At 48.0% G+C, this 21,413-nt stretch overlaps 1 protein-coding gene across 1 annotated transcript in view; it reads right to left on the minus strand.

Moving 5' to 3' along the window:
• Positions 1-13,990: 13,990 nt before the first annotated feature.
• The window catches only part of LOC149432418 (host cell factor 2-like), a 29,259-nt gene continuing 21,836 nt past the window's right edge, over positions 13,991-21,413 (minus strand). The window contains exons 6-7 of the mRNA XM_089665224.1: positions 17,332-17,518; positions 13,991-14,707 (exon numbers count right to left, since the gene is read on the minus strand). Coding sequence (XP_089521350.1) covers positions 14,101-14,707; positions 17,332-17,518 — 794 coding nt within the window. The 3' untranslated portion in view covers positions 13,991-14,100. The remainder of the gene's footprint in view (positions 14,708-17,331; positions 17,519-21,413) is intronic.

Consider the following 21,413-nt stretch of genomic DNA (forward strand, 5'->3'; position numbering starts at 1 on the left):
GCGACTCGGAGCCCCAAGAGAAGAGTCCCATTCTGCCTTCCTTGCCTACATCCAGAATTTCGGTATTGTGACATCGATTCCTGTAGATCTGATCTGAATTCCCAGAGTTTTTTTTTGTTTTTTTTTTTGAGCAATTAAAGTGTAACTCCACTTATATTAAAGTGTCACTAAACCCCCCCCCCCCCCCCCCCCAGTACAATCAGCCTGTAGATGCAGTAAAGCATGCTTGTTATGCTCACTGTGGAACCTAAGGGGTTAATCCTCTGCATTGCTTAAAAAGGCTGTTTGATCCTGTCTTCTCTGATCCTCCCCTTCTTCCCCTGTCCCCCTCTTGTCTCCTTAATAAGACATATATTGTGTGGTGTCTCTCTGCACATGTTCAGTTTGGTGTGTATTGCTAGAGAGGTTTTTTTATCTTGGAAATGTGCATGTGATCAGCACAGGGCCAATCAGCACTGTCCAGACAAAGGTCAGGGGTTCTGCATTCTCCTAGAGCAGAATGAAAACTCCTCCTACAAGCTTTAACTAGTGCTCTGCTGGACACTGATAGAAGTCACAAGACTGCTATATACTGCTGATGAGAAAAGGGATTTAGCAGTTTTATATTTACTAAAATAATTGCATTTCCATGTTCTGTGTACTGTGAGAGAGCAGATGTAGTGAATGCGGGGTCCGGGGAGAGCGGATGTAGTGAATGCGGGGTCCGGGGAGAGCGGATGTAGTGAATGCGGGGTCCGGGGAGAGCGGATGTAGGGAATGCGGGGTCCGGGGAGAGCGGATGTAGCGAATGCGGGGTCCGGGGAGAGCGGATGTAGCGAATGCGGGGTCCGGGGAGAGCGGATGTAGCGAATGCGGGGTCCGGGGAGAGCGGATGTAGCGAATGCGGGGTCCGGGGAAAGCGGATGTAGCGAATGCGGGGTCCGGGGAGAGCGGATGTAGCGAATGGGGGGTCCGGGGAGAGGGGATGTAGCGAACGGGGGGTCCGGGGAGAGCGGATGTAGCGAATGGGGGGTCCGGGGAGAGGGGATGTAGCGAACGGGGGGTCCGGGGAGAGGGGATATAGCGAACGGGGGGTCCGGGGAGAGCGGATATAGCGAATGGGGGGTCCGGGGAGAGGGGATATAGCGAACGGGGGGTCCGGGGAGAGCGGATATAGTGAACGTCGGGTCCTGGGTTTAGTAACACTTTAAGGAAAAACAATCAATGAATATGTGATGATCAATTATTATTGAGAGAGAATGAATTGTGATTGGCTGACAGGCAGAAAACTGATGCAAATCTTGGCAAATGTAGGCGATTCCCTCCCCCCTTATCCCTCTTCTTGGCATTTTTACTTGTTTCCTTTCTAGACCACTAACTGTCATTTTTACTGTTTTTGATATGTAAAGTTTTTACAGTAGGCAAAATTGTATTTTTTTTATTTTTGTTGATTGCATCACCACCTTTTATCGTGGAAGGGGGCGGGTCATTTTTTTTATGTTGGTGCTAAAGTTTACTGTTAGTCACCTGAGGACGACTTTCGGTTTGTATGGAAACGCATTCCGATCTTGTGAATTCTGTTTTCTGATACTTTTCCTGAATATACAAAAAATATGAAATGTCCATCCGGCTCCAGCTCTGGATTGCTGTGGCTGTCGGCGCTGATTTTGGATTGGGCCTCATGCACAGGGGCGTATTAAAGCCGAATTCCAGGAATTCAGCAACTTTGTAAAAAGTGAAGGAACGCGATGAGTTAACTCCAACCAGGGGCCTGCCACCTCTTAGAATTATTTCTATAATATATCGATCAGCTTTATGGCTCTGCTGAGGTTACTCGGGGGCGGGACAGAGAGAGGCATACACAGCAGCTATACCCACCCCTTCTCTATGCTGCCCTTTCACAGAAGCCTCTTTTTGAATGTGAATGAGTTCATAATACAAAGGCTTCTGTGATTGGGCCGGAGCAGGGGAGGGGTGGATATAGTAGCAGGCTAGCTACATTGACTCTACACTTCAAGGAGCTGAGACCAGAGCCATGAAGAGGGAGCTCTGGAAGCCATCTTGCTGGAGCCTAATAAAGAGATCAAATATATAGTCAATGATAGAGATAATCACATGATGTGGCAGGCACCTGGCTGGAGTTAGCTCTTCGTGTTCCTTCACTTTTTTTACCGCGCTAAATCCACCCAGGGGCCTGCCACATCATGGGATTATCTCTAACATTGACTGCTCTGGGCCATTCACAGAAGCCTTTGTAGTGTGTGATCTCAGATTAAAAAAAAAAAAAGGCTTCTGTGAAAGGGCTTCAAAGAGAAGGGGTGGGCTTAGCTGCTGTGTATGCTTCTCTCCTCTCTCGCTCTGTCCCACCCCCGAGGATCCTCGGCAGAGCCTTAAAGCTGATCTATATATAACAGAAATAATCCCAGGAGGTGGCAGGCACCTGGTTGGAGTTAACTCTTCGTTTGCCTGCAATTTTTACAAACTGGTATGAGATATCCCAGGATGCACTGGAAAAACCAACAAGCGATCCGGAACGATGTCATTAGCAGTCACTTCCAGTTCATGTTTGTATATATTCTCCATGTGTTTGGTGCAGGTGTCACATCTGGTGCGCAGTGTGGAGCAGCAAGAAGGGTCTGGACTGGAGCAGATGGCACCCAGGGTGGGCAACATGGCAATGCTATAGCAGAAGGTGAGCGGGGACCAGAGAGTGAGAGAGAGAGAGGACTGAGTGGCAGAGCTGGGAGACCGGAGCAAAAGAAACTAGCAATGTTACAGATGGTGCACAGCGTTGGACCAATATAGTGGGAGGTGAGCGGGGTCCAAAGAGATGAGGGTTATAACTAAAGGGGGAATCAGCAGAGCTGGGGGTTACTACTGAGCTGGGGCTCTGATAAATGGGGGAGCACTGATGTGTTTAGGATCTGCTAAATGGGGGGTACTGATTAATTGGGGATCTGCTACATGGGGGGGCACTGATGAGCTGGGGCTCTGCTGTACTGGGGGCCCTGATGAGCTGGGGATTTGCTATACGGGGGGCCCTGATGAACTGGGGATCTGCTGTACGGGGGCACTGATGAGCTGGGGATATACTGTACAGGGGCATTGATAAGCTTGCGATCTGCTGTACAGGGGAACTGATGAGCTGGGGATCTCCTGTATGGGGGGCCCTGAGGAGCTGGGGATCTGCTGTACGGGGGGCCCTGATGAGCTGGGGATCTGCTGTACGGGGGGCCCTGATGAGCTGGGGATCTGCTGTACGGGGGGCCCTGATGAGCTGGGGATCTGCTGTACGGGGGCTCTGATGAGCTGGGGATTTGTTGTATGGGGGCTCTGCTGAGCTGGGGATCTGCTGTACTGGGGAACTGATGAGCTGAGGATCTGCTGAATGGGGGCACTGATTAGCTGGGGATTTTCTGTACTGGGGAGCTGATTAGCTGGGGATCTGCTGTATGGGGGGCCCTGATGAGCTGGGGATCTGCTGTACTGGGGAACTGATGAGCTGGGGATCTGCTGAACATGGGGGCAGATGAGCTGGGGATCTTCTGTACTGGGGAGCTGATTAGCTGGGGATCTGCTGTATGGGGGGCCCTGATGAGCTGGGGATTTGTTGTATGGGGGGCTCTGATGAGCTGGGGATCTGCTGTATGGGGGGCCCTGATGAGCTGGGGATTTGTTGTATGGGGGGCTCTGATGAGCTGGGGATCTGCTGTATGGGGGCTCTGATGAGCTGGGGATCTGCTGCATGGGGGCTCTGATGAGCTGGGGATCTGCTGTACTGGGGAACTGATGAGCTGAGGATCTGCTGTATGAGGGGCCCTGATGAGCTTGGGATCTGCTGAATGGGGGTACTAATGAGCTGGGCTTCTAATGGGCCCTTTTAAAACAAAACACACACAGAGCATTTGCCAATCTTCAAAAAAGCATGTTGAAGCCGTAATAGGCACTTTAATGTGTGTAAATGATCCCTTACAAAAAAAAGTGACCCTTGCAGCCCAAAAAGTGGCCTGAGCTGCCCTACACGTTCTGTGTGAATGTGTACCTACCTCCTGTATATCTGTGTGTTCACAGAATGATACAAGGTGAATGCCCCCCCCCCCCCGTAGGCCCATTTCCCATGGGGTGGGCTCTGTTTAGATCAGCAGGGGATCTATCTGCTCGTCCCTTGCTGCACAGAGCGACACAAGTCCATTGACACCAAGCCGGACCATAGGGGTGATAGGAAGGTATGACCTGGAAACACGGCAGGCGGACCGGATCGGATCGGATCACCCGGGTGAAAGGGGCCTAAATGTAACAAAGCTGCGATGAGGCCGATTTCATGAATATTTTCTTTAATAATGGCACATTTTGTCATAAATCTCCATCTTCATCGAACACTTTATTATATATCTGTAAACATTTCTGTACAAGAGAAAATAATCATCCGACATAGAAAAATATTGACTATTGGTTATAATACTCTGTGATCCTGGGTGCTGGGATTACGGGGGGGGGGGGGGGGGCGTTTATCAAACATTAAATAATTGAAAATACTGTAAAAATCAGATTAAAGTGTTAATAAACCCCCCACAGTACAATCAGCCTGTAGATGCAGTATACTCTCTGCGGGACCCAAGGGGTTAATCCTCCGTATTGTATAAAAAGGCTGTTTGATCCTGCCTTCTCTGATCCTCCCCCGCTTCCCTCCTGATAAGACATATCGTGTGGAGACACTCTAGCAATACATACCAAACTAAGCATGTGCAGAGAGGTTTTTTTTTTTCTTGGGAGAGTGCATGTGATCAGCACTGGGCCAATCAGCACTGTCAAGACAGGTCAGGGGTTCTGCATCCTCCTAGAGCAGAGAGAAAACACTGATGGAAGTCACAAGACTGCTCTATACTGCTGATGAGAAAAGAGATTTAGCAGTTTATATTTACTAAAGTAATTGCATTTCCATATTCTGTGTACTATGGGAGAGCGGATATAGTGAATGCGGGGTCCGGGGAGAGCGGATATAGTCAATGCGGGGTCCGGGGAGAGCGGGTATAGGGAATGCGGGGTCCGGGGAGAGCGGGTATGGTGAGTGCGGGGTCCGGGGAGAGCAGGTATGGTGAGTGCGGGGTCCGGGGAGAGCGGATATGGTGAGTGCGGGGTCCGGGGAGAGCGGACACGGTGAGTGCGGGGTCCGGGGAGAGCGGACACGGTGAGTGCGGGGTCCGGGGAGAGCGGACACGGTGAGTGCGGGGTCCGGGGAGAGCGGACACGGTGAGTGCGGGGTCCGGGGAGAGCGGACACGGTGAGTGCGGGGTCCGGGGAGAGCGGACACGGTGAGTGCGGGGTCCGGGGAGAGCGGACACGGTGAGTGCGGGGTCCGGGGAGACTGTGATTGTGGGGTCTGGGGAGAGCGGATACAGTGAATACGGGGTCCGGGGAGAGCGGATACGGTGAATGCGGGGTCCGGTGAGAGCGGATACGGTGAATGCGGGGTCCGGGGAGAGCGGATACGGTGAATGCGGGGTCCGGTGAGAGCGGATACGGTGAATGCGGGGTCCGGGGAGAGCGGATACGGTGAATGCGGGGTCCGGGGAGAGCGGATACGGTGAATGCGGGGTCCGGGGAGAGCGGATACAGTGAATGCGGGGTCCGGGGAGAGCGGATACAGTGAATGCGGGGTCCGGGGAGAGCGGATACAGTGAATGCGGGGTCCGGGGAGAGAGGATACAGTGAATGCGGGGTCCGGGGAGAGAGGATACAGTGAATGCGGGGTCCGGGGAGAGCGGATACAGTGAATGCGGGGTCCGGGGAGAGCGGATATAGTGAATGCGGGGTCCGGGATTTAGTAACATAATGTATTCAAAACTAACATTTTGTGAGGTTTGGATGGATTGTGGAAAGGTTAGAACTCCATTCAGGTTCATTATTGCTGTCTGTGGAGGTTCACCCAACCTGTCCTGGTGCCATTATCTCTGGGATAGAATGTAATGGGAGGAATCCAATTATATATATATATATATATTTAAAATGGCCAGCGGCTGCATTCACTATTTTTTTTCATGTCTCTATAAATGTTTAAAGCGTTTTATTTATTTACATAATATTGCATTTGGGACTAATAGCGCCCTATGATAACATATAGCTGACCGGTTCTCTTTACATGACATTTGGGGTCTCTTAGACCCTGGATGTCTCCCTTGTACTCCAGCTGATGGAACACAGATCATGTTCCATCAATCGCTTCCCAACAGATCCTGGAAAATGACCGTGCTGGTCCAGGAAATGTCGTCCTACAAGCCCCTTCCTGGTCTGTGTACAACAGGGAGGCTCAGGGGATGGGTGTCTGTTGAGCTCATGCCGCTCTTCCCAGTGACACCCGTCATGACTGCAAGCGGAACAATGGAGCGTGGTTAAACATGGCGGCAAGCTGGGGGGGTGTTAACAAATGTACACACATTCCCGGCCTGTATAGCAGCCAGGAGTTGGTAAGAAACACGTCTGCAGCATGATTAAATATCTGGAACCCCAGCGAGTGGCTGGGGGGGGGTTCAGATTTACCCCCCCCCATCCTGGGTCTTACCTGTACCCCATTGAGTGTGGATGGGTTAGAGGACCAGAATTAGGGGGTAAAGGTTACCAGGGAGAAGTGGGATGATAAATGTTCAGACAGGTAATGGGGTGCCAAGTAGTGACAATATCTCCATGAAGGAGTACAGACAGCAAATAACCTGCCGAGAGGTTTAACTATATTTATACTCTGAAAGGGTTTTTTTTAAAAATAAATATAGATTACATTTTGTATAAACCATAATCCTTCCAAGTCTCACCCAATCGAACCGCATTGATGTTTAATGAAGCAGTTTGGTCACTACAAAGAACAGGGAGGACACTGGGGAGGTTGGGTGTCACTGGAGAGGATGCAGATGAGTTTTTGGTGTGGTTGCAGAGGAGGTTGGGTGTCGTTGCTGAGGATGGGAAAGAATTACAGGTGTTGTTGGGTGTCATTGCAGAGGACGCAGGGGAGGTTGGGTGTCATTGCTGAGGATGGGAAAGACGCAGGTGAGGTTGGGTGTGGTTGCAGAGGACATAGGGGAGGTTGGGTGTTGTTGCAAAGGATGTAGGGGAGGTTGGGTCTTGTTGCAGAGGATGTAGGGGAGGTTGGGTATCATTGCTGAGGATGGGAAGGACATAGGGGAGGTTGGGTGTGGTTGCAGAGGACGTAGGGGAGGTTGGGTGTCATTGCAAAGGATGTAGGGGAGGTTGGGTATCATTGCTGAGGATGGGAAGGACATAGGGGAGGTTGGGTGTCATTGCAGAGGACTCAGGGGAGATTGGGTGTCATTGCAGAGAATGTAGGGGAGGTTGGGTGTCGCGGCAGAGGACTCAGGGGAGGTTGGGTGTCATTGCAGAGAATGTAGGGGAGGTTGGGTGTCGCGGCAGAGGACTCAGGGGAGGTTGGGTGTCGTTGTAGGGGAGGTTGGGTCTTGTTGCAGAGGATGTAGGGGAGCTTGGGTCTTGTTGCAGAGGATGTAGGGGAGGTTGGGTGTCATTGCTGAGGATGGGAAGGACATAGGGGAGGTTGGGTGTCGTTGCAGAGGATTCAGGGGAGGTTGGGTGTCATTGCAGAGGACTTGGGAGGTTGGGTGTCATTGCAGAGGACTTGGGAGGTTGGGTGTCATTGCAGAGGACTTGGGAGGTTGGGTGTCATTGCAGAGGACTCAGGGGAGATTGGGTGTCATTGCAGAGGACTCAGGGGCGGTTGGGTCTTGTTGCAGAGGATGTAGGAGAGGTTGGGTGTCGTTGCAGAGGACTCAGTGGAGGTTGGGTGTCGTTGCAGGGGAGGTTGGGTGTCGTTGCAGAGGACGTAGGGGAGGTTGGGTTTGTCCTTGCAGAGGATGTAGGGGAGGTTGGGTGTCGCGGCAGAGGACTCAGGGGAGGTTGCAACAAGACCCAACCTCCCCTACAACGACACCCAACCTCCCCTACATCCTCTGCAACAAGACCCAACCTCCCCTACAACGACACTCAGAGGATGTAGGGGAGGTTGGGTGTCATTGCTGAGGATGGGAAGGACATAGGGAAGGTTGGGTGTCGTTGCAGAGGACTCAGGGGAGATTGGGTGTCATTGCAGAGGACTCAGGGGAGATTGGGTGTCATTGCAGAGGACTCAGGGGAGATTGGGTGTCATTGCAGAGGACTCAGGGGAGATTGGGTGTCATTGCAGAGGAGGTTGGGTGTCATTGCAGAGGACTCAGGGGAGATTGGGTGTCGTTGCAGGGGAGGTTGGGTGTCATTGCAGAGGGCTTGGGAGGTTGGGTGTCATTGCAAAGGACTCAGGGGAGATTGGGTGTCGTTGCAGGGGAGGTTGGGTGTCATTGCAGAGGACTTGGGAGGTTGGGTGTCATTGCAGAGGACTTGGGAGGTTGGGTGTCATTGCAGAGGACTCAGGGGAGATTGGGTGTCAGTGCAGGGGAGGCTGGGTGTCGTTGCAGAGGACTCAGGGGAGATTGGGTGTCATTGCAGAGGACTCAGGGGCGGTTGGGTCTTGTTGCAGAGGATGTAGGAGAGGTTGGGTGTCGTTGCAGAGGACTCAGTGGAGGTTGGGTGTCGTTGCAGGGGAGGTTAGGTGTCGTTGCGGGGGACGTAGGGGAGGTTGGGTTTGTCCTTGCAGAGGATGGGAAGGACGCAGGTGAGGTTGGGTGTTATTGCAGAGGATGGGAAGGATGTAGGGGAGGTTGGGTGTCAATGCTGAGGACGTAGGGGAGGTTGGGTGTCACTGCAATGAAATTCAACCTCCCCTGTGTCCTCTGCAGTGACACCTAACTTCCCCTACGTCCTCTGCAACGACACCCACCCTCCCCTATGTCCTTCCCATCCTCAGCAACGACACCCAACCTCCCCTATGTCCTCTGCAATGAAACCCATCCTTCCAATCCTCTGCAGAGGACGCAGGTGAGGTTGGGTATCATTGCAGAGGACGCAGGTGAGGTTGGGTATCATTGCAGAGGACGCAGGTGAGGTTGGGTATCATTGCAGAGGACGCAGGTGAGGTTGGGTTACCTAGTGATGTTCCGTCAGCTCCCAGAGGACTGTAATCCATCCCAGGAGGCGGAACGCTACAAATCCTATAATTCCCACTTCAGTGTTTGTCTTCTGACTGATAACATTGTACTTCTGACACCCCGAACATTCCATCACTACAGACCGGGGCCAACCTCCGTGTTCATCATATACAATATATTCTGCACATTCCTTGTACATATAAACATTCTAAAGTCTCATATAAACTATAATATGTTAATATTTCAAAAACATTCAAACTTTTTAATGCTGCAGCCGTCATTGATATAATTCCCAGCTGATCCCACCACGGGGGTTCTTGTTCAGGCTTTGAGGGTGACAATGCTGTGTCCCTGTCCCAGATGAGCTCCAGTGTTGTTACCCCGACTATTCCTTTCTATTCTGTCTTTATTATTTTCTATTTTATTCTTTTCAAAATTTGAATTTCGGAAGACAGCTATATTCTATTCTATTTCTTTTCTATTCTATTCTTTCGGAAGAAAGCTCTATTCTATGCTTTTCGAATTGCGGAAGACAGCTCTATTCCATTCTTTTATTTTCTATTCTATTCTTTTTGAATTGCGGAAGACAGTTCTATTATATTCTATTAAAATTTTGGAAGATGGCTGTCTTCGCAATTCGAAAAGAATAAAATAGAGAATAAAAGAATGTAATAGAAAAGAATAGGACAGACATAAAAATTATAATTAAAATAGAAGAATAGCTGTCTTCCGAAATTTGAATAGAATAGAGTAAAATGGAATAAAGCAGTCCTTCCAAAATTCAAAAGTAACTGAACAGAACAAAATAGAAAACAATAGAATAGAAAATAAAAGCATAGAATAAAGCTATCTTCCAAAATGCAAACTGTAATTAAAGCAGAAGAGAAGAAAACAGAATAGACTAGAAAAAAAAAGAAAATAGAACCGTCTTCCGTAATTTATAAAAAAAATAAAATAGTAAATAAAAGAATGGATTGGAAAAGAATAGGACAGAAAAAAAAATTATACATAAAGTGGAAAAATAGCTAAAATGTGAATAGAATAGAGTGAAATGGAATAAAGCAGCCCTTCCGAAATTCAAAAGTAACTGAACAGAATAAAATAGAAAATAGAATAGAAAATAAAAGCATAGAATAGAATAAAACTATTTGTTTTCTATTTTATTCTGTTCAGTTACTTTCGAATTTTGGAAGGGCTGCTTTATTCCATTTTACTCTATTCTATTCACATTTCAGCTATTTTTCTAGTTTAAGTATAATTTTTTTTTCTGTCCTATTCTTTTCTAATCCATTCTTTTATTTACTATTTTTTTTTTTTTCGAATTGCAGAAGACGGTTCTATTTTATTCTAGTCTATTCTGTTTTCTCTTCTCTTCTATTCTGCTTTAATTGCAATTTGGAAGATAGCTTTCTTTTATTTTCTATTTTATTCTTTTATTTTCTTGTCGGTTTTCTTCTTTTCTATTCTGCTTTAACTGTAATTTGCAAGATAGCTTTATTCTATTTATTTTCTATTCTATCTTCCGAAATGCGAATTTTGAAGAGAGTAGAATTAAAGCAGAATAGAAAAGCAGAAAACCGACAAGAAAATAAAAGAATAAAATAGAAAATAAAATAGAAAATAAAATAGAAAATAAAATAGAAAATAAAAGAATAAAATAGAATAAAGCTATCTTCCAAATTGCAATTAAAGCAGAATAGAAGAGAAAACAGAATAGACTAGAATAAAATAGAACCGTCTTCCGCAATTCGAAAAAAAATAAAATAGTAAATAAAACAATGGAATAGAAAAGAATAGGACAGGCAAAAAAAATTATAATTCAAATAGAAGAATAGCTGAAATTTGAATAGAATAGAGTAAAATGGAATAAAGCAGTCTATATAGAAAATAAAAGAAAATAGAAAACAATAGAATAGAAAATAAAACTAGAATAGAATACAGCTGTCTTCCGAAATGCAAATTTTTAAGAGAATAGAATTAAAGCAGAAGAGAAGAAAAACAGAATGGACTAGAAAATAAAAGAATAGAATAAAGCTGTCTTCCGAAATGCGAATTTTGAAAAGAATAGAGTTAAGGCAGAATAGAAAAGAGTAAAACGGAATAGAATGGTACAGAATAGAATATAGCCATCTTTCAAAATTCAAATTGTCAAAAGAACTAAATAGAATAAAACAGACTAGAATAAATAAAAGAATAGAATAGATTAGAACAGGATTGAATAAAATAGAAATCTAGCCACCTTCAGAAATGTAAAGTTCGAATAGAATTGTGAGCTCTAACGGGCCGGGCCCTCTGTCTCCTCTGTCTCCCTTCATTTCTGTAAAGTGCTGCGCAAACGGTTGGCGCGATATAAATCCTGTATAATAATAATAACTGAACCAGCACTTTTTTACAATGAATTCGGATTGATCCAATATTTTCGATTCGAATACTTCAAATCGATTGTAAAAATTTAAATTCGGTCAAAAATTCTATGGCTGAACTGGATGGCCTTTTGTCTTTTTTCAGCCAGACGAACTATGTAACGGTGTAAAAACAAATAACTGAAAGTAAAGCAAACTATTTTTTGTTTCTGCACCTATCTAGAAGGCAGTGGCGTTCGGTGACGAGGCTGGAGGGTCCAGACCTCGTAAAGTCGTCCATACTGCACTCTGTACATGAGAACCGATCCTGGTTATTGGATAGGACACAGGAAGAGGCACCTAAGAATCCTGAGCTGTGATTGGTCGCTGTAAGGCACTGTGCGCCAAAGTGGCATTGCGCTCCCCCACCCCCTACCCAGGGGCGGACTGACAACTCATAGGGCCCCTGGGCAATAGGAGATCATGGGGCCCCTGTGTCCTTCCCAAACTCAAAAAAGCCTATGAAAAAGGTACCAGGGGCATCTCATGGGGCCCCTACTGACCCCGGGCCCTCGGGCAGTACCCGAGTTTCCAAATGGCCAGTCCGCCCCTGCCCCCACCCATGCCCTTCTAGCTACCTCTGCAGGTTTTTCTCTTTTTTGTGCCCCCATCTGCTGACCCCTTGGCCTGCCTCTGAGCTTTCTCCTGGGGGAAAGGAAGAGCAGCCGCCTTGCAGCCTTCACAGGGAGCCTGCTGAATATCTGGAATTCTCTGCCACCGGTACAAGTGAATGCAGAAGTCTCCTCCAGCTGGACAACACACTACCCAGATCCAGCGTCCTCCATTCTTCACTGGCACCCCTCCCATCAGACAACAAGGGCAGGAGGGTGACACCATTATTCGGAGCTCACAGCTTCCTGCCTCCAGCGGCCATGCCCGATTCTACATCATCGCTCCGGGAACATGCAGGCTTTGCCTTCGGATAGTTTGCTTTCCCTGGTTCCTCCCCACTTCCCCGTCTAACATGCTAATTCTTTTTTTTTTTGTTTACCTTTCTCATTATAGAACTTATTTTAGACCCAGTGACACCATTACTGGGTCTCTATGCTTTTCTATGTAATTCAGGCAGATCATGGCTAGTGGGTGGGACCAGCAAGGGGCTGTTCAGAGCGTCCTGAAAGCATCACAGCAGCCTGCCTCAGTACTCCTCCCCAGAGCCTCCAGCCCTGAGACAGGCAGTGGGCTGGCTCTAGGGAGGAGTTATGCAAATATCAAAATGCTGGGTGTCGGTCTGGAGGAGTGGGCGTTCCTAGGCCGGCTGTATTTGCAGCTACGCAATGCTGAGCCTCCATGGCTAAGAGAACTGAAATCCAATTAAGGAAAGAGGCGGAGCCAAGGCTAGTCAGGCTGGTGAGGAAAGAACTAGATGACGCTGGATGTCCTCCAGCCAGGAGATGAGGCTGACTGAAGGGGAGGATCTCTATCTGACTGGCTGCAGCTTCAATGCACATTGTGAGATACTCACAGTGTGCAGTGACATCAGAGTAAGCTGTATCAGTCCAGGAGAGGAGCCGATACATCTGTGCAAGACTGGAGGGGAGGAGCCGGTACACCTGTGCAAGACTGAAGGGGAGGAGCCGGTACACCTGTGCAAGACTGGAGGGGAGGAGCCGGTACACCTGTGCAAGACTGGAGGAGAGGATCCAGAACACCTGTGCAAGACTGAAGGGGAGGAGCCATACACGTGTGCAAGACTGGAGGGGAGGAGCCATGCACCTATGCAAGACTGGAGGGGAGGAGCCATGCACCTATGCAAGACTGGAGGGCAGGAGCCAATACGCCTGTGCAAGACTGAAGTGGAGGAGCCGGTACGCCTGTGCAAGACTGGAGGGGAGGAGCCGGTACGCCTGTGCAAAATCGGAGGGGAGGAGCCGGTACGCCTGTGCAAGACGAAGGGGAGGAGCCGTACGCCTGTGCAAAATCGGAGGGGAGGAGCCGGTACGCCTGTGCAAGACTGAAGGGGAGGAGCCGGTACCCCTGTGCAAGACTGAAGGGGAGGAGCCGGTACGCCTGTGCAAGACTGAAGGGGAGGAACCGGTACGCCTGTGCAAAATCGGAGGGGAGGAGCCGGTACGCCTGTGCAAAATCGGAGGGGAGGAGCCGGTACTCCTGTGCAAGACGAAGGGGAGGAGCCGTACGCCTGTGCAAAATCGGAGGTGAGGAGCCGGTACGCCTGTGCAAGCCTGAAGGGGAGGAGCCGGTACGCCTGTGCAAGACTGAAGGGGAGGAGCCGTACGCCTGTGCAAGACTGAAGGGGAGGAGCCGTACGCCTGTGCAAAATCGGAGGTGAGGAGCCGTTTCGCCTGTGCAAGGCTGGAGGGGAGGAGCCGGTACGCCTGTGCAAGCCTGAAGGGGAGGAGACGGTACGCCTGTGCAAGACTGAAGGGGAGGAGCCGTACGCCTGTGCAAGACTGAAGGGGAGGAGCCAGTACACCTGTGTAAGGCTGGAGGGGAGGAGCCAGTACACCTGTGTAAGACTGGAGGGGAGTCTGGAGGTACAATGCAGCATTGGGAATTGGAGTGATGAGTGCAATCAAACTGCATTGTAACAGCAGAAAAGGGAGACACTTTAGCTTTAAAAACTTTTTGCATTCTGTGGCTTTCCAGCTATTGTGGAACTACAAGTCCCAGCATGCCCTACCAGCCAGAACTGAATTGCCGGAGGACACGGGTTGCTTCTACTCCAGCTGGATATGTGATACAGAGATCTCGCAGTGTCTGGATAAAGGCTTCCCACCTATGACCAGGAAGACATTCTCCTTTGCTGGCAGAGTCTGGCCATCGGAGCCCATCTGGCAATGATCTGCATCAGTTTCCTCCCCGGAGTAGGAGAAGCATTTGTTCTCATAGGCAGTGAGGACTTGGTGCTCATCTGTTTGGTCAGCGGACGATGAACAGGAGCAGAACAAAGGGCTGGACGAGTGATCTTTCAGAGGCTTCATCTCTATAACATCCGAGATAGGAATGGTGGACACTTTGTTGGCACCCCAGGAGTGAAACGAATGGAGTTTGTTGGGTTGTTCGCCTTCAGAGCTCCTGTCAAGTCCAGAATCTGAGCTTCCCGTTCCCAGCCGGGAGCGCCAATCCAATGGGACGATGCAGTGGTACATCCTGGCACAGCCATTGTGTTCTTTTCCACGGGATATCCTCTTCCAAGAGCAGGAGGCGAAGTCGTATTTCCACAAGTTACTGGTGGGGCTGCGTGACGGTAGTCCTCCACCGATGACCCATAGGCAGCCCTGGTGGGCAGCTGATGCATGGCCTACTAGCTTAGGGGGGCCGGAGCTGGACAAATAAAACATAAATCTTAATTAATAAGTTCTAAAAATGGCAGAAAATTTCAGACGTAGACTAGGTGGCCAAACGTTTAACACCTCAACACCACACCCATATAGCTTGTTGGACATCTGATTCTAAACCATGGGCATTAATATGGAATTGGCCCCTTCCCCCCCATGGCCTTTAATATGGAATTGGCCCCTTCCCCCCATGGCCTTTAATATGGAATTAGCCCCTTCCCCCCATGGTCTTTAATATGGAATTAGTTTGTAATCCCATGGTCATTAATATGAAATTGCCTCCCTTTCTGGCTATAACATCTACTCTTCTGGGAAGGCTTTCCACAAGATGTTGGAGGGTGTCTGTGGGAATTTGTGCCCATTTGTGAGCTCAGGTACTAAATGTTGGATGAGAAGACCTGGCTCACACCTTGGGCTCCACATTAGACACCTGGCTCACACGTGGCATTCCGATTCATCCCAAAAGGTGTTCAGTAGGGTTGACCAAAAGCTTGTGGACGCCAGACCATCACCCCTTTGTGAGCTTGTTGGACATCACATTTAATAATAGAAAATAAAATGGAGTAACCCCAACCCCTCTACACCAGCCTCCCTTCTTCTGCGAAGAGTTTCCACAAGATTTTGGAGGGTGTCTGTGGGAATGTGTGCCCATCTGTGAGCTCAGGTACTAATATTGGATGAGAAGACCTGGCTCACACCTTGGGCTCCACAGTGGATGCCTGGCTCGCAAGTGGCATTCCAATTCATCCCAAAAAGGTGTTCAGTAGGGTTGACCAAAAGCTTGTGGACCCCAGACCAGCACCCCTCTGTGAGCTTGTTCGACATCACCTTCAATAACACAGCCATTAAAATCGAGTAACCCCACCCCACCTCCATCAGTCTTCCCTCTTCTGGGAAGACTTTCCACAAGATTCTGGAGAGTGTCTGTGGGAATTTGCGAGGTCTGGTACTGATATTGAATGAGAACCTGGCTCACAACGTGGGGCCCACATTGGGCACCAAAAATAAAGAAAGAAGACCTGGCTCTCAAGTGGCATTCCAATTTATCCCAAAGGTCTTCAGAAGGGTTGACCAAAAGCTTGTGGACACCAGACCATCACCCCTTTGTGAGCTTGTTGGGCATCACATTCAATGACAATAAAATTGAGTAACCCCAACCCATCTACATCAGCCTCCCCTCTTCTGGGAATACTTTCCACAAGATTTTGGAGGGTGGCTGTGGGAATTTGTGCCCATCTGGGAGCTCTGGTACTAAAGTTGGATGAGAAGACCTGGCTCACACCTTCGGCTCCAAATTGGGCGCCTGCTTCGCAAGTGGCATTCCAATTCATCCCAAAAGGTGTTCAGTAGAGTTGACCAAAAGCTTGTGGACACCAGACCATCACCCCTCTGTTACCTTGTTGTACATCACATTAAATTATCATAGCTATTAAGATGGAGTAACCCCACTCCATCTCCATCAGCCTCTCCTCTTCTGGGATGACTTTCCACAAGATTCTGGAGAGTGTCTGTGGGAATTTGTGAGGTCTGGTACTGATATTGCATGAGAACCTGGCTCACAACTTGGGACCCACAATGGGGACCAAAAATAAAGAAAGAAGACCTGGCTCTCAAGTGGCATTCCAATTTATCCCAAAGGTCTTCAGTAGGGTTGACCAAAAGCTTGTGGACACCAGACCATAACCCCTTTGTGAGCTTGATGGACATCACATTCAATAATAGACAATAAAATGGAGTAACCCCAACCCATCTACATGAGCCTCCCCTCTTCTGAGAAGAGTTTCCACAAGCTTTTGGAGGGTGTATGTGGGAATTTGTGGTCATTTGTGAGGTCTGATATTGATGATGGATGAGAAGACCTGGCTCACCACTGGGTCTCCCAATTTATAGCAAAAGTGTTCAGTAGAGTTGAGGTCAGGGCACTGTACAGGACACTCAGGTTCCTCCACCATGTCTTTATGGAGCTGGCTTTGTACACAGGGGCACAGTCATAGTGGAACACAAAAGGATCTTCACTGAACGTTTACCAAAAAGTTAGAAGAACACAATCCTCTACAATATCTTTGTATATTGTAGTATGAAAAGGACCCTTCAGTGGAGACACTTGAACTCAATCATTGGGAAAAGGGTCCATTATTTTGGCCATATAGCATAGGTCTGATGGTCAGATATCATCCAACTTTTGGTCACTTTGATTTCAGTCCTCATAGACTCCAAAGTTTTGGTCCACAGAAAGGCAGGATCAAATCTCTGGGGCAACTGCAACCAGTAGTGTGAAGGATCCTTAAAGATTCACAAGGACATCAATAGATTCTACTTTAGAAATGATGACCTTGTACTTACCTGCACATCTAGCTTAACCCATCTTCTTTTGTCCATATGTATGATGTTCTCCTTTGTACTTCATAAAAAAAAAACCTTTGTAACCATTCATTGTTAGTGAGACCTTCAACCTTCTACGTACCTACCCTCTCCAACATATCATTCAGGAAGAGCAGGGAAAGCTCCTGCTGCACTGTGGGAAATTATCTTCTGGTTCAGGCCTCATAGGCTATGTAATGGCTATGTAAACCCTCCGTATGCAGATAGGACATGACACGTCCGACGTACCTGGTTTTGATGTTGGACCAGTTGTGTCGGCGGAAGTCAAACCTCCAGAAGTCATTTTGCTCAGCCATATTCTTTAATCCCCCAAACAGGTACATTGCAGAGTTATGTGTGGCACTGGAGTGGCCATGGCGAGGTCCCGGACCGAGGCCCCGTGTGCGTGGACTTAGCGCTGACCATTTCTGGGTGTCTGGAGGAGAGGACAGCACACATTGTAAGAAGTCTTGTTACTGTAGGATGGTAAATTCATACCGACATCCACCACAGCTCACTGCAAAACCTTAATAGTCCCAAAACTGGAAAAGAACTCCAATAAAATGAAGGGAACCCCAATATACACTCACCGGCCAATTTATTAGGTCCACCTTGCCAGTGCCAAGAAAATCTCCCCCACACCATGACACCTCCACCAACAGCCTGAACCGCTGATACAAGGCAGGATGGATCCCCCACACCATGACACCACCACCAGCCTGAACTGCTGATACAAGGCAGGATGGATCCCCCACACCATGACACCACCACCACCACCAGCCTGAACCGCTGATACAAAGCAGGATGGATCCCCCACACCATGACACCACCACCACCAGCCTGAACCGCTGATACAAAGCAGGATGGATCCCTCACACCATGACACCACTATTACCAGCCTGAACCGCTGATACAAGGCAGGATGGATCCCCCACACCATGACACCACTATTACCAGCCTGAACCACTGATACAAGGCATGATGGATCCCCCACACCATGACACCACTATTACCACCCTGAACCGCTGATACAAGGTAGGATGGATCCCCCACACCATGACACCGCCACCAACAGCCTGAACCGCTGATACAAGGCAGGATGGATACCATGCACCACCACCAGCCTGAACCGCTGATACAAGGCAGGATGGATTCCCCACACCATGACACCACCACCAGCCTGAACCACTGATACAAGGCAGGATGGATCCACCACACCATTACACCACCAGCCTGAACCATTAATACAAGGTAGGATGGATCCCCCACACCATGACACCACCAGCCTAAACCACTGATACAAGGGAGGATGGATCCCCCACTCCATGGCACCACCACCAGCCTGAACCGTTGATACAAGGCAGGATGGATCCACCACACCATTACACCACCACCAGCCTGAACCACTGACACAAGGCAGGATGGATCCCCCACACCATGACACCACCACCACACCATGACACCAACAGCCCGAACCGCTGATACAAGGCAGGATGGATCCATGCTTTCATGTTTACGCCAAATTCTGACCCTACCATCTGAATTTCGCAGCAACCAGTCTGCCCATTCTTCTCTGACATCAATGAAGCATTTTCCTCCACACAACTGCCACTCGCTGAATATTTTCTCTTTTTCGGACCATTCTCTGTAAACCCTAGAGATGGTTGTGCGGGAAAATCCCAGTAGATCGGCAGTTTTTGAAATACTCAGACCACCCCGCCTGTCACCAACAACCATGCCACGTTGAAAGTCACTTAAATCCCCTTTCTTCCTCATTCTGATCCTCTGTTTGAACTTCACAAGTCGACTTCACTATGTGTAGAGGCCTAAATGCATTGAGTTGCTGCCATGTGATTGGCTGATTAGCAATTTCTGCTACCAAGTGATTGAATAGGTGTACCTAATAAAGTGGCTGGTGAGTGTATAGGACCGCAACAACCAGAATCTGGAGCAGTCACGCACGGCAACCAATCAGCTTCTATCTTTCATTTTCAAAGCGGTATTAAACCCAGATTGAAACATTTATTATACTGCAGCTTGCCAACTGTTAGATGTGGTGGCTGCATTCATTTTCCTTTTTTGTAGGCTCTCTTCTATTTTCACCTGGTGATCCAGCCAGTAAAGCCGGCCACAGACTTGTCAAAAATCGGCCGATTTTTCGAAAAAAAAAAAAAAAAATCAGCCGATTTTTGCATCGTTAGAGGGTTAATTGGTCGGCTGTTTTTCGGGCTTTTTGCACATATTTTTTATCGGGATGTTGGAACATTCGTGGCCGATTTTCCCGGCAATGATGAAAGAGGAAGGAGGAGGAGGAAGAAGAATTATTATTCCAGTCCGCTATTATAATTTATATGAAAGTCTTGCGGTTGCAACAAATGTATCCATTTGTATCCAAATAATTTGGATACAGATGTTTTTATTTGGATACAAATGGATACATTTGTTGCAACCGCAAGACTTTCATATAAAATATAATAGCGGACTGGAATTCTTCTTATGTATTGCTGTCACCTTGTATGGTGCGCTCCCCTGTCACATGGTACGGTGCGCTCCCGTGTCACATGGTACGGTGCGCTCCCCTGTCACATGGTACGGTGCGCTCCCCTGTCACATGGTACGGTGCGCTCCCCTGTCACATGGTACGGTGCGCTCCCGTGTCACATGGTACGGTGCGCTCCCCTGTCACATGGTACGGTGCGCTCCCCTGTCACATGGTACGGTGCGCTCCCCTGTCTCTGCAAGCGACAGAAGTTTTGGGGTTAATGCCGGCCATAGACGGGATGAAAATCGGCCAATTTTTTTACCGTTGGTGGTAATGTCAGCCGATCGAACGGCCGGTTTTTGTTTTTTTTTTTATAAATCGGCCGATTTTCGACCCGTCTATGGCATGCGTAAGTCTGTTGTTTTTTCAAGAGAACAAGCTTTCCTCCAGATGTATCATTTTACAGAGATGAGACAAACCATTTACCACCGACAGGAGTGCTTGCAATGATCAGCTTTTATATATTCACGTAAAACCTTTATCCCAAGAGGAAAAAAAAACAGCTGTAACTGATGCTAAAGTGTGAGCAGGAGTTTGGCTTCAATTTGTTAGTGTATCTAAATCTGCTAGTCCATCTAATGCTCCCTTCCCCCCAGGACTGAGAATGCTGTTGTCCATAGGTGCCTCCTGTGCTCCTTCATCCAGAGTGGGGGTGCTCTAATACAGGAAAGTGTGTTATTGGCCGGATCACCAGGTGAAAACAAAGGGAAAAAAGCCTAAAAAAAAAGAAAACGAATGCAGCCGCCACACCTAATGATTGGTAAGCTGCAATATATTACATGTTTGGTTTTCGGGTTTGATACCGCTTCCCGAACAAATGGAAGGTGGAAGCTGATTGGTCAATATACACAGCTGCTACAGATCCTGTCTGCTCCAGATTTAGTATATTCCCTCCACTGTCCCCCATCCGAGGAAGGACATATTTCCGGCCATGCCTATTTAACCACTTCCCATCCGGCCATTGTATATAAACGTCCGGACGGTGGCACTGCAGGGTCGGGTGGCCGTTTATAAACTGCCTTCCTGCACCCTGCTTGTGTGCGCTCCCTGGGAGCACGCAGCACCGCGATCCGGTGCCCGCTGTGTCCTCCAGACACAACGGAACACCGATCGTTGGACGGGACCTCTGTGTGAGGTCCCGATCACGTGATCACTGATTGGCCAATCAGTGATCACATGAAGAGTAGTAAGCAAGATGTCACTTCTGACATCATTGCTTACTACGTGTGAAATCTGTGAATGATCACAGAGATCACATGGTACAGGGCTATTCACAACAGCCTTGTACCATGTGACAAGCTGTGACCAATCACAGCTCACTCAGTATTGCTCAATGGCTGCAAGAATGCAGCCAGAGAGAAGGGAGAAATGATTGCTTTTACAGCCTTTATGGGTGTAAAAGCAATCAGTGTAAAAAGAAAAAAAAAAAAAATCTTCATCACCCCCCACAAGTAGTACAGTGTCACCATGGTGACACTGTACTGCTAGGGTGACAGTATGTAAAAAACATAAGATAAAAAAATTTAAAAAAAAATAAAAAAAAAAGTTTCAGAATGATAATTTTTGGTTATAAACTAATTTGGGTTATTTTTTGTTTTTACTAAAAAGATAACAATCAATTTTGGCCGAGATTTATGATGAAAGATTATTTATTTGCAAAATTTTATAAGAAAAACACTTTTTTTCAAAATTTGGACTTTTTCATTTATATAGCAAAAAAAAATAACAATCCCAGCGGTGAATAAATACCAGCAAAATAAAGCTTCATCTGTCTCAAAAAAATGCTTAA

This window comes from Staurois parvus, unplaced genomic scaffold (genome assembly GCF_062004578.1).
Source record: "Staurois parvus isolate SC_StPar_1 unplaced genomic scaffold, SC_StPar_1.0 ptg002148l, whole genome shotgun sequence".
NCBI classification, from domain to species: domain Eukaryota; kingdom Metazoa; phylum Chordata; class Amphibia; order Anura; family Ranidae; genus Staurois; species Staurois parvus.